At 40.4% G+C, this 13543-nt stretch overlaps 1 protein-coding gene across 4 annotated transcripts in view; it reads left to right on the top strand.

Annotated features, from left to right (window-relative positions):
- Window positions 1-13543, top strand: part of MNAT1 (MNAT1 component of CDK activating kinase) — a 117653-nt gene that overhangs the window by 33050 nt on the left and 71060 nt on the right. For all 4 annotated transcript variants that reach the window (XM_086895562.1, XM_023927368.2, XM_023927369.2 and 1 more), the window contains 3 exons: window positions 1629-1781; window positions 3394-3467; window positions 11657-11760. In XM_086895562.1, coding sequence (XP_086751688.1) covers window positions 1629-1781; window positions 3394-3467; window positions 11657-11760 — 331 coding nt within the window. The remainder of the gene's footprint in view (window positions 1-1628; window positions 1782-3393; window positions 3468-11656; window positions 11761-13543) is intronic.

Below are 13543 nucleotides of genomic sequence, written 5' to 3'. Positions count from 1 at the left end.
TGCTGAGTTCTGTCGCTTCACACTCCCTATTCTATGTCTTGGGAAGGAGGCAGGGACTTTTCTGTGCTTCGGCTGCTGTGTTGAGAGAGACACAAACAGCACGAGCTGCCAGAACGAAGGAGACAGTGAAGCTGTCCTTGTGTCGGGCTCCTGCATGCACAGACAGGTTGGGGAGGAAGGAGAAAACCTTTTCCCTGCCTTGCCTGCTCTCTTGCATTTACTGTTGTTCCTCCTGTAGTGGGGACATAAATTGTTTTCATTATGTACATTATATTAATTTCTCATTATTTTATTGAGTCTGTGTTCCAGCAACTTTCAAATTTCAAGCTTAGTGTACTAATGAAGTTTGATCTTTCCCTACCTAGATAATTTCTATTTAGAAATACACTTTGTTTTCTAACTAAAGGAATTCTGGAGCAGGAAAACACCCAAGTAAATTCAAGTTTGCTCTTCAACATTGGCAGCTGCTGTGCAAGATGCAGGTTGGAGCTGTAGTTCTCCATGTGTTAACCATAAAAAAAAATAGATTTTTTTTTTTCTTTTAAATTGTGAGATACAATTGTGTTTGTTTTTCACCTTCTAATCTTGAAAACAGAAGCTGGGTAAAACTGGTTGGCTCTCCTCATCTCTGCCTCTCTAAGGACTGGAACCAGTTTAGTTGGGGATAGGTCAGCAGTGTGAAAGTTTTGTTTAAGATCTTTCTCAACCATGTCAGTGTTGTTTCTCTTAACTTGTTTAGCTTTTGTGCTGGGTTTGTGAAGGTAAAACATGGCTTAGCCCTTAATGTACAACTGTTTTGGCTTCAATATAGCAAAGCTATAAATAGGTTCCCCTTTGCCTCTCCAGCAGTAGGAAATGACTGCAGCAGGTGCTGTCCTCTGCTAGAAATTTGCACATTATTACTACCCAAGTACTTTTTTCTTAAAATCAGCTTTCTTGTTACATGTTCTTCCTTTATTAAATGCCAACTGACTGGTCAGCAAGTATCTTGTTAAAATCTGAAGTCTTCATTAGGTCAAGAGAAATAAAAACAGAAAGGAATTTTTGGTTTATTTCCGTGCAGGCTCTGTGTAAAGTTTATTTTATATGCAATTTTAAAAGTATTACCAGAAGGCACAGGAGAGCTACATAAAGCTAGTTGCTGACTGAAACAGTTTTGATTGTTTTAGCTTTGCTGGACTGGCAGATGCTTGGAAGTCTGCAGGCAGGGTTTGTATCCATGCTTGGATTGTATTTTCCTTGCACTGCAGCATCAAGAAAATAAACAGGGTTTTTTGTCCAGGGAGGTGGTGCTTAGAGTAAATAAGGATATTGTGGTGTGGTCCATGGGTTTGCTGGTGTCAGTAAACAAGCTTCCCCTTGATACAGACCCCATTATTTTGTTTGGATTAATGTTTGGTCCCAGCTAAGAGTTGGAGCTGTTTGGGCAGGGAGAATCAATGTGTTTGCTGAGCTTCTTCTGCTCAGCCAGGCTGGAGAGCCCTGGCCTCCTGCTGCTGGTGGGGGCTGCAGAAAGAGTGAAATCCAGGGGAGATGTGCTGTGCTAACAGCAAAAATGGGGTGCAGTCCTATGTTTCAGTTCCTGTTTAACATTTGTGTGCCTTTGTACCCCTTCCTTTCTCCCACAGATGTGAGAGCTGTGTGGAGCTGCTGTTTGTGAGAGGGGCTGGGAACTGCCATGAGTGTGACACCCCCCTGAGGAAGAGCAACTTCAGGGTACAGCTCTTTGAGGATCCTGCTGTCGACAAGGAAGTGGAAATCCGGAAGAAAGTGCTGAAAATGTGAGTGTCACCATTTAAAACATGTCACCATTTAAAAGAACAGAAAGTGGATGTACTTCATGGATCAAAAATTTTTAAAAATTGACTTGGTAGTACAGAGGAGATTTTTCTTTTTTTTAAAGTGGCAAACCATAAAACTTGACTCCATTTATCATGGAGGGATTTCAGAGAATCTGATTTTGTGCAACAATTGAGAGCTGAATTCTCAATTTAGCCTTGAGGGATTCCTGCTTAGCATTAGAAAATGTTGGGTGTTTCTATGTGGCCTTCTTTGGCAAAGACTTGGCTCCAAAAAGGAGATGATTAGATATTGAGAGGGTGAACATGGCAGTAGAACAAGAAACAGGACCTTGATTGTTTTGTTCCCTGGGGACCTGTTCTGAGAGTTGAAGGCCAGTTCCCTTCAAAATCAAAATGGGCAAAAGAAAGTTCACATTGTTTTTTTGCACCACACAGCAATTGTTAGTGGAAATGGTTCCTTACAAGCCTGGTGTTACCCATCTGTCATGCAGATATGAAAGCTCTGGAACTTGAGATAAATGAGGTCTGAAATTGCATCTCACTCCTTGTGGCCAGTAAGCAGCATTCTATAAGGAAAATAAGCCAGTTGGTGTTTTGATAGAGGAAAATCTGATAAATGTAGCAACCCAGAGAGAGTTGTGTATGCCTAAGTGAACTTCGAGGTAAATTATAAACTTGTCAGCCTTTATCTAGAACTTGGTACAATAGTAATGAATCATGTGATGCTGGTGAGATGTGGGGAAACTGTGCCACTGAATATCAAGATGCTGATGTGCAAAGCAGTAATGATTTTGATGTTGGATTTTAAGGTTTACTGAAGTTAACAGAAGTCAAACTGGAATATGTCAACGTGGTTCGCTAAACATGGAATAAAGTTTAGTTAGAAGAGAAAATGTTGCAAAATGCTTGGCCCAGTTGGGTTTTCCAGACTAGTTTTTAGGAGGCAGAAAAAATACTCTCAAATTGGAATGTGGGCTCAATTCTTGGGATTTTTGTATTCCTGTGTGTCACGGTCCACAGATCAGGCAGAATCCCAGCTTTTTTTCTTGGGAAGAAAGTCTGCATGTCTTGACTTTCAGAAGCTGTCCATGTTCTAAGCCAGTTGTCCCTTCATCTTTTTACTTTCTTGAGTTCTAAAGAGGTGAATGTGAGTGCTGGGATGGTTATTGATATGAAATGAGATAATTGTGTAGCATTTTTGGTTTGCTGCTGACATAGGCTTTCTGTTTTTGGCACAAAGCCAAACTCCCTTTTTAGAAAAGCTTTTTTTCTGTGGGTGTTACTGTTGCCTCTGCCTTTAAGAGGTTGGCTGGGAGTTACTCTATCTTGGCCTCTGTGCTCATGTTTACCTGTAACCCTGGAAAAGGAATTGGCAAACAATAGGCAAAGATAGGCTGATTTCTTCCAGGCTGCCTCCTTTCCTTTGGAACAGGCACTTCTGTCTCCCATTAAAGATTCTGCTCAGTTTGGGAGTCACAAAACACACAGTAGATAAAACTAGATCAATGCTTAATCAGCTTGCAGCAAAAGCCTTGTTGAATGGAAATTGCATCTTTCTGTGCTTTATAAATACTTTTCTCTTCTCTCAAAGATACAATAAAAGAGAGGAAGACTTTCCCACCCTAGATGAATATAATGATTTCTTGGAAGAAATAGAAGAAATTGGTAAGTCTTAATGATTGCATTTTTGATGTTCTGTGCTTATGAGACCCTAGGCTTTTATCTTCTGACTCAGCTGCCTATGAGAATGTCTAAGATCAGTTTCTGTAATATGATTTATCATAGTATCAGATCTTTATCTAATTACTTTTTTTCTGGATTTTAATCATATTTACTGAACTGTAGGACATTGTTAAGTAAAACATTTTATCTGCCAGAGGAAAAAGCACAATCCAAAGAGTAAGCAAGCTGGAAAAGAAAGGCTTGCAGGGGACTGTCAATGCTGCACTGGCAAAGATTAAACGAAGAGAGGAGAAATTGAAATTTTCATTATATGCCTCCATTAGCTTTATCTACCATGACAGAAGCCATATGGTGTCTTTCATCATTTTTGCTTCTGGAAGTACAGTAGTTGAAGCTGCTTTGAAGCTGATGACCTTACATACCACTGTGGTAGCATTTTATGTTGCTGTGCAGAAGGAGAAGGTTTTGGAACAGACGTTGATTTCTTTCTCTTTGGATTAGCTGAAGCAGAACTTTGCCCTTTGGGGAAGGGACAATGTTATCAACAGAGTTTATTTTCTTCTTAGTTAGGGTGACTTGTGATTTATGGTGGAGTGATGGGTTTTGCTTAGAAAAACAAGGATGTGTTCAAAGGAGTGACTCCTAAATGGTTTGTTCTTGGCTTTTTTGAGCTTCTGAGGCTTTTCTTTTTTTTTTTTGACCTGGAGGAAGAAGAGGTGACTTAGAGCATGCAGGAGGGGCAATAAATGTGATTTGAAGGAAACCATGGAGATGACACTTTTCCTTCAGTTTTCTCAAAGGAGCCTTTGCTCATTTTTGCACTGTGGTGTTTTGTAGAAATGTATCCAATACACTTACTGCTGTGAGCAATGTATCATGTTTTTGTTGGCATCAGGAGGCTGAAGCTAGGAAGCCAAATCGTGTGGCTGGGAAACACCAGTCACACTCACATGGGTCCAAATATCTGGAGGAGATGATGTGGGTGTAGCTTTGTTTGTGTATTTTTTGGAATGGTATGGGGGAAGGAAGGAATGAATAGAAAGAATGGCCTGAGGATCCTGGAAGAATCTGTGTGCTCATGGGAAGCAAAACTGCTTTTTTTCATGTAGCATTAAATACTGTTTCCCATTTAACTGCTGTTGCAGGACTTTTTAACATCTGTAACAAGGGAGTTGAAGGTTGGCCTGAAATTATCTGAACCTCATGAATTTGTGAAGGATGTTATGATTCTACAGCTCCTGGGATTAGGAGGTTACATTGCAAATGGCTTCAAATCCTGTACTGGGAACTTGGTTTAGAAGCAGCAGAAACCTGGCTGGTCTTGATAACCTTATGAAAAAAAGTAAATTGGCCAATAATTGTTTTGACTCTGGAAATGCATAGTGAAGAAGCTTGATAGAGGTTTTAGGAATTGGAGTTAGCTACCTGAGAGGAGCACCTTCAATACTGAAAGGAATTGGAAGTCCCAACTGCATCCTAGTTCGTTCATCTACCAGCCAGGGTGATGAGAGGAAAGAAGAGCAGTCAGAAGACCCTTAATTTTTACTGTCAGTGACTTCATTTATGACATCCCAACTCCAGACACATGCCAGAAGGCAGGTTGGATTCAACAACACCAATTTAGGCAAGGGTTCAAGCCCTGTTCACTCTCCCTAGTGACAAAGCCCATTGCACATCTGTCCCCAAACCTGCTGTGGTCCTGGACAGAATTCCCCACCTAGCAGTTGTCTGGTTTGATACTTTCCAGTACATGTTGTGAATGGTATGATTGAACAGTGTATTAAAAGTCATTGACTCTATGATAATTTCACACTTTACTGCTGAGTTATTTCATTTTTGTGTGTCTCTGAGTTCCCTGCTTGCTCACTCATGCAGAAAACTGGGCTGCAAGATGGAAAAGAAAGGATGTGCAGGGCAGCTTTGCCTTGTGGGGCCAGCATTCAGCAGGCTGGCAGTAGCTGGTGGTGGTTGGGAACATAGGGAGCCAGGGAACTGGATTTCCCCTCTCCTCATGCCCCAAACTTTCAGTTTTTCTGTGAGAGAAAAAAGTGCAGCTTTACCCCTTTTTTCCCTCTCTGCTGGAAGGTTTTGTTTCTGGAGTTGTTGTAGGGGCTTAAATGAAGTAGTTGCTTAGCACAAACAAAATGTAAACATCCTGTATAGGTGTGTTTCACGTGACCCTGATTCTGATAGATTTTCCAAATATTTCAGGCAGGTCAGTTCCAAAACTAGCAATGGACTGAGACACAGAAATTGCTGACCTCACTTGAAACACATTTTCCCCCTTCATATCAGCAGTTTCATACCTACAGACTTTTTCTATTGAAATAGAAGAGTTGGATGGTGCAGCAGTGTGTGTGTGGGGGAAGGTCAAACAAACATTAGAGTAGTCACCTTTTAAGATTTCTATTATAAAAAACAGGTTTTTGAAGTGGTTTAGAGTGTAGCCACTGAATAATGCTTTGGGCTAAAATCTGTTAAACAAGGCTTTAAATAAAAACCACATTTTAAAGTGAGTTTTCCCTAGAAGAAAAATCGGTTGGACAATTTGAGAACATTGTAAACACAGTTTGCTGTCATTAGCACAATGAATAAATATAAAGTGAAAGGGTTAAAACCTGCCTTTGGGAAAGGTGTGGATAAAGTGTAACTGAGTGAGTCAGGTCTGTGCCCATGTGATGAGAGGGACTTGGTTAAACCTCTGAGTGTGTTGCTGCAAGTTGCGCTCTCTGGACACAATGTCAATTTTGCTAGCTTTTTCTGCAAAGTTTCCTTCTTCCCCCAGGTATTTCTTCTTCTCCTAAGTATCTCTGTAGCTAGTTTTCCAAGCCCTGTGTGAAAGCTCTTTGGAGCAGGACCCACCTCCCAGTGCCTTGTCTTGCTCAGAACACTTATCTGACAAGTGATCCTTGGATAGGAAGGGTTTTGCTATCTGTGATCGCTTGTGGGTTGTGCTGTTTATTGTTTTGTGGTTTGGTTCTTTCCCCCTCTGTGTGTGTGTTCTCAAGAGTGGTGTTGCTGGTCCTGACAAAGGCAATAACCCAACTGGAAGTTGGGCAGCTTTATCAAAGATCTGTTTCAGTCATCTCACCTGAACAAAGATTTCACACTGTTCCAGCCAAAATGGTCTTTCTTAGACTGATGGGACTGAATGATTTCAGTCATTCATTACAATGCCATTTTTCTGGAAAAATGAAAGACCACTGAAGATAAACAGAAGCAATTATTAATACCTAACTAGACTTGTCTGGTTTAACTATGGGTTTTCTTTTGTTTCTGATAATTATTTAATTATGATCGCACAAATGTTGGTTGGAAGGGACCTATTAAATTCTCATCCATCTTTTCTGCCCCTGACCCCTCTCCTACCCCCTTTAAAAGTACAGGGCTCAGGCACCAAAAGCACCAAGGGATGGTGCCACAGTAGTCTGGGACATCCCAGGCAGACTGAGGATGAGCTTGTGTCTCCCTCTGTAGCACTCTGCCATTCCCAGTCTGGGGTGTTATATGAAGATGACAATTAAGGAGTTGTTTGTAGTAGGATGGGATGAATATTGTTCATGACAAACTAATGCTAATAATTTTTAGTCTTAGTCTAAAACAGGAAGGTTTTGAGTGACTTAGTCCTGCAATTCAGTGATATTCATTCATACTGCTGCGTCTCTGGACAAATTCTTGTGCCGTTTAATTAAATTTTTTTGTCTCATTTTCTTTTTTAAAACTAGGAAAATATTTTTCCATTTGTTGTAGATCTGTATAATGAACGTTGTTGTTTTGAAAAGCAGAGAAAGTCTCCCTGTAGAGGCTGAATTTTAGAAGTTGGGAGTTTCACCTAAATAGAATGAAATGTTTCACAAAAACACAATAGTCTTCCTGTTATACTTAACAGATGTCTCAAGGCAAGTCATTTTATAAACCAACCAATGTGAGATGGATAAGTAGATAAATAATTGTTGCATACAAAACAGCTTCTGTTTCTTTTCCCTGAAGGGCTTCAGGCCTCTTATATCGGCTTATGCTATATTTCAACATGGACAAAAATAAGTCTGTCTTCTCTTTGAAACCTTTTCAAACCAGCCATCTGCTTTGCCACTCATATTCAGTTCTACACCAATATTTTTTCAGGGTAGGTGTAGCATGAGTTGGGATTTTTAACTCTTTCTAGTTCTATATATTTTATTTTATTTTTTTTTAAATTAAGGAGTATATTTAAAATTAATTTCTGGTAAAACTCAAAGCAGGTCAAATAAAGTGCTGTATAGTCCTGGCTATGTTAAAGTTATTATGTTGAGTACTAGCAACAGTATTCTTTGGTTTTATAGTTGTTGGGTTTTAAATGCCAAGTAATTTGTGGAGGGGACAAGGGAGGGAAATAATATCTTAATTATTTTTTGTGCCCTAGTGCCCCTTGCAAAACGGACTTGTCAGCTGTAATTGTGAGGGTACAATGGCAAGAATTTGTATTCTATAAATATTGATGAAAAGACGTTTGAAGCTCATGAAAAATTTATTAGAAAATATGTTGAAAGATGTTTTGGCTGGCTGGCCAGCCACTGGTAACCATGCAGTGTGAAAGAGCAGCTTGTTTTGCTGGTAGGTGTTTATTGTAGGAGGGAAGATGCTGTTTTCATGTACTAAAGGGCAGATGTTGACACTGAAGTTGATGTAACAGATCCAGATTACACTGTTGCACTTTTCACTGTTTTACTTTTTTACGCTTTTTAAACTTTTTTTTTACTTTTTTACTGTTTCCAGTCTTGCAACAAAATGTCTTAAGTGTTTCCACTCTTGAAATGTGGACGAGTCAGTGTTGACGAGGAGATGCTTAGGACCAGGACAGTGCTCCTCATCAATGGATGATACATACCAATTATCAATGTTCTCTGGGACAAATTTGCTCTGGCCTTTTGAGGGTGCTGGAAGTTTGGATCTCTGATTGATGTCCTACGATATCCTTGGGTGACAAGGCAGAATAAGATGGACAGAGTCAACATGGTGTGAGCACATCTGACTGCTGAGAGGGTTGTAGCTGTGGTTTGGTTACAGCCACAGCAGGAGAACAAGGGAGGGATAAACACTTTCACCATGAGCAGAACAGTGGGCTTTTAGGGTGACTGTGCAGGTGGCTGCTGAAAATTTCCCAAACATTGATACAGAAACAGATTTTTTTTTAGATAGAAATGTTACTTCCTATGAAATAGCAAAATACACTAATTTTTGTAAACAGTTCTCAATAAAGGTAGGTATCTGCACATATTTAAAACATGCCTGCTTTTCCCCAGTATGGTTTTAAATCTTAAGCTTCTTGTTTTACAGACCAGATTGTGACCAGTTGAACCTATTAAAGAGCTGAGAAAGAAGCAAAAAACCCCCATCAAACCCTGAAGGTTTCAAGCAGCAATAATTGGAAAACAGAGATCATCAGCTTATTGCTGAATATATTTTTAGAGAAATATTCACAATTGCCTAAAGGCAATTTGGCATCTCCTCGTGCACCTGAAGGTGGCATCTGGGCATCCTGCTAGCACAGCATGGCTCATGTGCTATTTCTTTCTTGTGTCGTCATTGAAGAGTTTAGAGAGCCTGCTGTGTGGATTTAAGTTGTAGGAAGTGCTGACATTCCCATGCAGCTGCTGTCATTGCAGAGCCCTGGGCTGATTGTTTGCCAGCATTTTCACATGATACTTCTTCTCTGCCCTAATACTCAAATATTAAAACTTCTTGTCAGTGGGCAACTGTAGCTTGGAAATTTGGTGGTCAGATTGCCATTAAATACTAAAGATTTAGACTAAAATAATGTTTTACTAAGGAGTGGTTGCTACAACCAAAAAGTGTGTGTTTGTCACAATATGAAATAGGAAAATTATGCCATTGCAGAAGAAAAAACCGCAAAACATTTGGGATGGGTAGCTTGCTTCCAAAAACCAAGGAGCTGAACTTGGAATGGCATATTGGGGTTATGGCAGTGCCCAGAAGTTCCAGCTGGGATGAGATCAAGGCCACAGAGAGAAGTGCTGCCTGAAGCTATAGCATGGAGATACAGCAGGTGATGTGTAGGAGAAAGGAACCTTTATTCCCATTCTCCTGCTTCTTGCCAGTGGGAGACCTCCAGTACAGAGGCCCAGTGGTCTGCCCAGGAACAGTAGCAAAGTTCAAGAATTCAACCAGGTCTTGATTCTGAAATTCTTAAAGCACAGACTCAGCCATCTTAGATCTTCCCTCTGAACTGAGGATTCAGGAGCCAAACTGAATTGAAATGTCATTCCTCTTGATACTACTTATTATTTGGAAAAGAGGAAAAATAAATAGAACACACTTTTTATTTTTTTACAGTTAAGTTTAGAAAGTTCTTGAACTTTATCTTGCTGAGCCCTTTTTTGCTGCAGTTTGAGGAAATTGAGTATTTTTAGTAAGAGTAAGATGATATGGTGGTTTGATACTCCTGGAAAGAGAATATTCCTATTCCCACCTGTACCATTTCCCTGGTGCCCTCTCTGGCACTTGCCTGGCCCCTGTGCTGAGCCCGTTCAGGTTACTGGAGAATTTCTGTTGACACTGCAGAGCATCCAAGGGAGTTCTGGAATCAGAGCAGGGGAAAGAGTGAGGCTTGTGCTTGGGGAGAGGGGCAGAACCACAGGAATGCCTCTTTTGGCAGTAGTGGGCTGAATGGTAGAACTGAGCTGCATCCCACAGCTCTACCATTTCGGACCTTCCTGTTTCTTCTTATCTCCATTTCCTCTTGGCTTTGATTTCTTGATGTTTTCTTTGCTGCTCTCAGCTGGTGTGGCAGTCTGGGTTACTCTTGGTTTGGTTTGCCTAGAACCCTCCTAAATGCTCATTTCTGCCGTGTTACCTGTGGGGAGGATGAAAGAAGGGGTATGAAGGTTTGGAGAAGGGTTCTCCACACTGAGATGTGTGTTATCCTGATAAATAACAGCGGGCTTCGTGCTGCTTCCTTCTGCTCCTCTCTAGACGCCTCACTGGTGCAAATGATTTGGCAATGGTGCCTGCGCCCAAGGTTAGCTTGGCCCTGGTTGCCTAAAAGCCTGGGAAGAGAGAGCTGAACCAAAACCTCCCAAGTCCCATGCTGGTGTTTCCACAAGAACCTCCTTCCCCTCCGCAGGCTCTGACGTAGCTCAGTCGCTGCGCGGTTGTTTCTTGTGAAGGATTTATCAATGGCAGCACAAATTTCTCTACTGCTCTTGTAGCCACGTGACAGAGCTCTTGCAGGCTTTGAGTGCTCTGTGCTTTGAGTGTTCAGAAGCTTTAAGGCCATGGGCATGAGCTCAGCATCCACTCTGGATGGAGATCACCAAGAGACGTCCCAGTGATAACGGCCTTCCATTGGAATTCACTTGACCCATAAGTGAACCAGTGACCAAGAGGTGAAGGACTCAGGCATTGTATCAAATTACAAATCATCCAAACCATCTCCATCTTTCAAGCTGTTGATTATAGAAACTGTTCAATTTCTTGAGATATTGTCTGTGCCATGTGTAGATAATTGGGAATGTTGTGCTAAACCGTGGAGCTTGCTGGCCGACCCTGCTTGCTCATAATTACATGAGATATAGTCTGTCACTATTGAGAGACATCAAAAGAATGTCAGCTGACCTATTAATCTGCAAGCATCTGCAGATTCCTCATGATAAAGGTAACTGTATGTTGGAGCCTTTTAAGTTATCAAGCTGTGAATTTTTTTTGTGTACCTGAGAATTCAAACAATCACTGGAGTCTTTGTGCATTAAAAATTCCCTGTGAAATGGAACAGTGACTTAATTTCTAACCTTGTCTTCATATGCCTGTGTTTGGTCTAATTTAATTTTACAGGAATCACCGTGTTCTTAGCTATAAGTGCTACTTGAAAAGATCAATATTTTATGAATAGTACGATGATTATTCACACATATCATTACCAGTGTCACAAAATGGGATGCAAGATTCAAATTTTAGTCCCCTACAGATGTGTAAACCTACAAAAACTCTGCTGGCTTTTGTTGAAGTGCAGTGACTTAGCAGATTGTCTTTATAGGGCATGTTTAAATAAGTTCTGTTACTGCAATGTTTATATTTGGCTAGAAGGGTAGAGAGCATAAGAATAGTGTTTCTTTGTCATAGTCATGCATGCTGACCTAATACTTTTGCTTTCTGTCTTTATAATATTTATGCAGTATTTAACTTGACCAACAATGTGGACTTGGAGAACACCAAAAAGAAAATGGAGCTGTATCAAAAGGATAACAAAGAAGTCATTCAGAAGAATAAGTTAAAACTGGTTAGTTAACTACTCTCCCCTACAATTTTTATTCATTTGTTAAAGAATTAAAGGATTTGTGGAGTACTTTCTTAAAACAAATCAAAGCTGCAAGCACTATGTGGAGTTCTTTGTATTTAAATGTTGAAGCTGATAGTTGAAATGCAGTAATGCTTTATTTTGGGAAGGGCTTGAGAAGAGGGGCAGGCAGTAGAGCCTGTGTCTAATACATCACCACGGCATGTGTGCTGGCAGTGTCGTTGGACAATATCCAGGAGAGATGAAGTTCATTCCTACACAGGACAATCGTTTCTTTCTCATCTGAAGGAAAAAAGGAATCCAGACTCAGACATTATGAAGCTCCCAGGAGAGAGATGTAAAATTGAGGCAAAGCCCAGGCCTGGTTTATGCAAAATTCAAAATGAAAGATGTTGAAACAAACATTCAAATTTTTATTCAAGAGCTGATAACAGTAACATCAGGGATATTGTATATATGATCTGTATGCAAAACACAGGGTTCTTTGAAGATTTAGTCATTAAATTATGGCTCACATATCATTTTGTTCTTTAAAAATAAACTTGCATGCATTTATTCTTGTAAGAAAAGTTTAATCTGTTAAATATTTTTTCAGCATAAAAATACACATTGTTATCAGTTCTTGAAGGAAAATGTCTGCCCAGAGTGTGACATAACAAGGGTTTGTGTTTGTAATCCAGTTGCACTAAAGACTTGCTTTCAAATCAGTAGGGGTGAAATCCTCACTCCCCTGAAGTCTGTGGAAAAACTCCGAGTGATTTCTTTAGCTCTAGGATTTCACAGGAGGAGATTGGAATCTGAAAAATGTTTGTTTGAACCTCTTCCTTTTAAAGGCAAGGAAATTTCCCTAGGGGTCCATCTCTGATCTGTTATCCTGTCTCTGACACTGTGCAATATCCTCTGCTTCAGAGCTTGAAGAGACCTGCCAAAGCTTTGGCTGCATGTCTTATTTTACAATGGAGCTGCAACCTCTGGGGTCACAGTGAGAACAGCTCTGCCTGCAGCCCACCTTCCCTTCAAGGAAGTGGCTCTGACAGCCTGTGCAGGGGCTGTGTGATGCTGTCAAGCAGCTCTCTAATACCCTGTACCCACTCAAGCCCCCAGGACTTCTGTTTGCTGTGCTCCACAGTCCTGCTGTGCTGGAGGCTGGCTGCTGGAAGCTGGGCAAGCCTGTGTGAATCCAGACTCACTGGAGAGCTGGAAACATTTATCTTTTTTTTTCCTTTTTAACATTTGAAACATTCATAATTTATTTTTCAACAATTGAAACATAATAATAGACTTTACAGAGTGGTTATTACAAAAACTGCATGATCTTGCCCATAAATTTATCCCTCTCCTAAAAGCAGAAGGGTTGCTTTTCCTCTCCAGCTCTTCTTAGCAAGTTTTGGAATGTCTTTACTCCATGTGTGGTAAAAGGTGTCCTACTTTCTTTTGAAAACTTCTTATGGCTGGTCATTGTCCCTACATTCTTGACTTAAATTTTTCTGTCCACTGTAATAGGCTGCTTCTGAGGGACATGGATATCTTCTGTCCCTCTTGTTGTTTTTGTTACCCTTTGCCTGCTCCAGTTAGAATTTGTGTTTGGCAAGCAGAAGGGGCCAGAATTGAATGCAGAGATCTTAATGCCTCTTGTAAAGAAACTCTGTTTTCCCATCTCTGCTGGAAATACATTGATTCTAAGACTGTTCTTCTCCTGCAATTTAGAAAAAAAATTGAAGATCTTGGTGTTCCTGTAGTTATAAATTGTTTTTTTATACACAGA

This window comes from Cyanistes caeruleus, chromosome 6 (genome assembly GCF_971803275.1).
Source record: "Cyanistes caeruleus chromosome 6, bCyaCae1.hap1.1, whole genome shotgun sequence".
Lineage (NCBI taxonomy): Eukaryota > Metazoa > Chordata > Aves > Passeriformes > Paridae > Cyanistes > Cyanistes caeruleus.
Note: the sequence above shows the minus strand (reverse complement) of the source record. Positions and strands in the feature narration are given on the sequence as shown.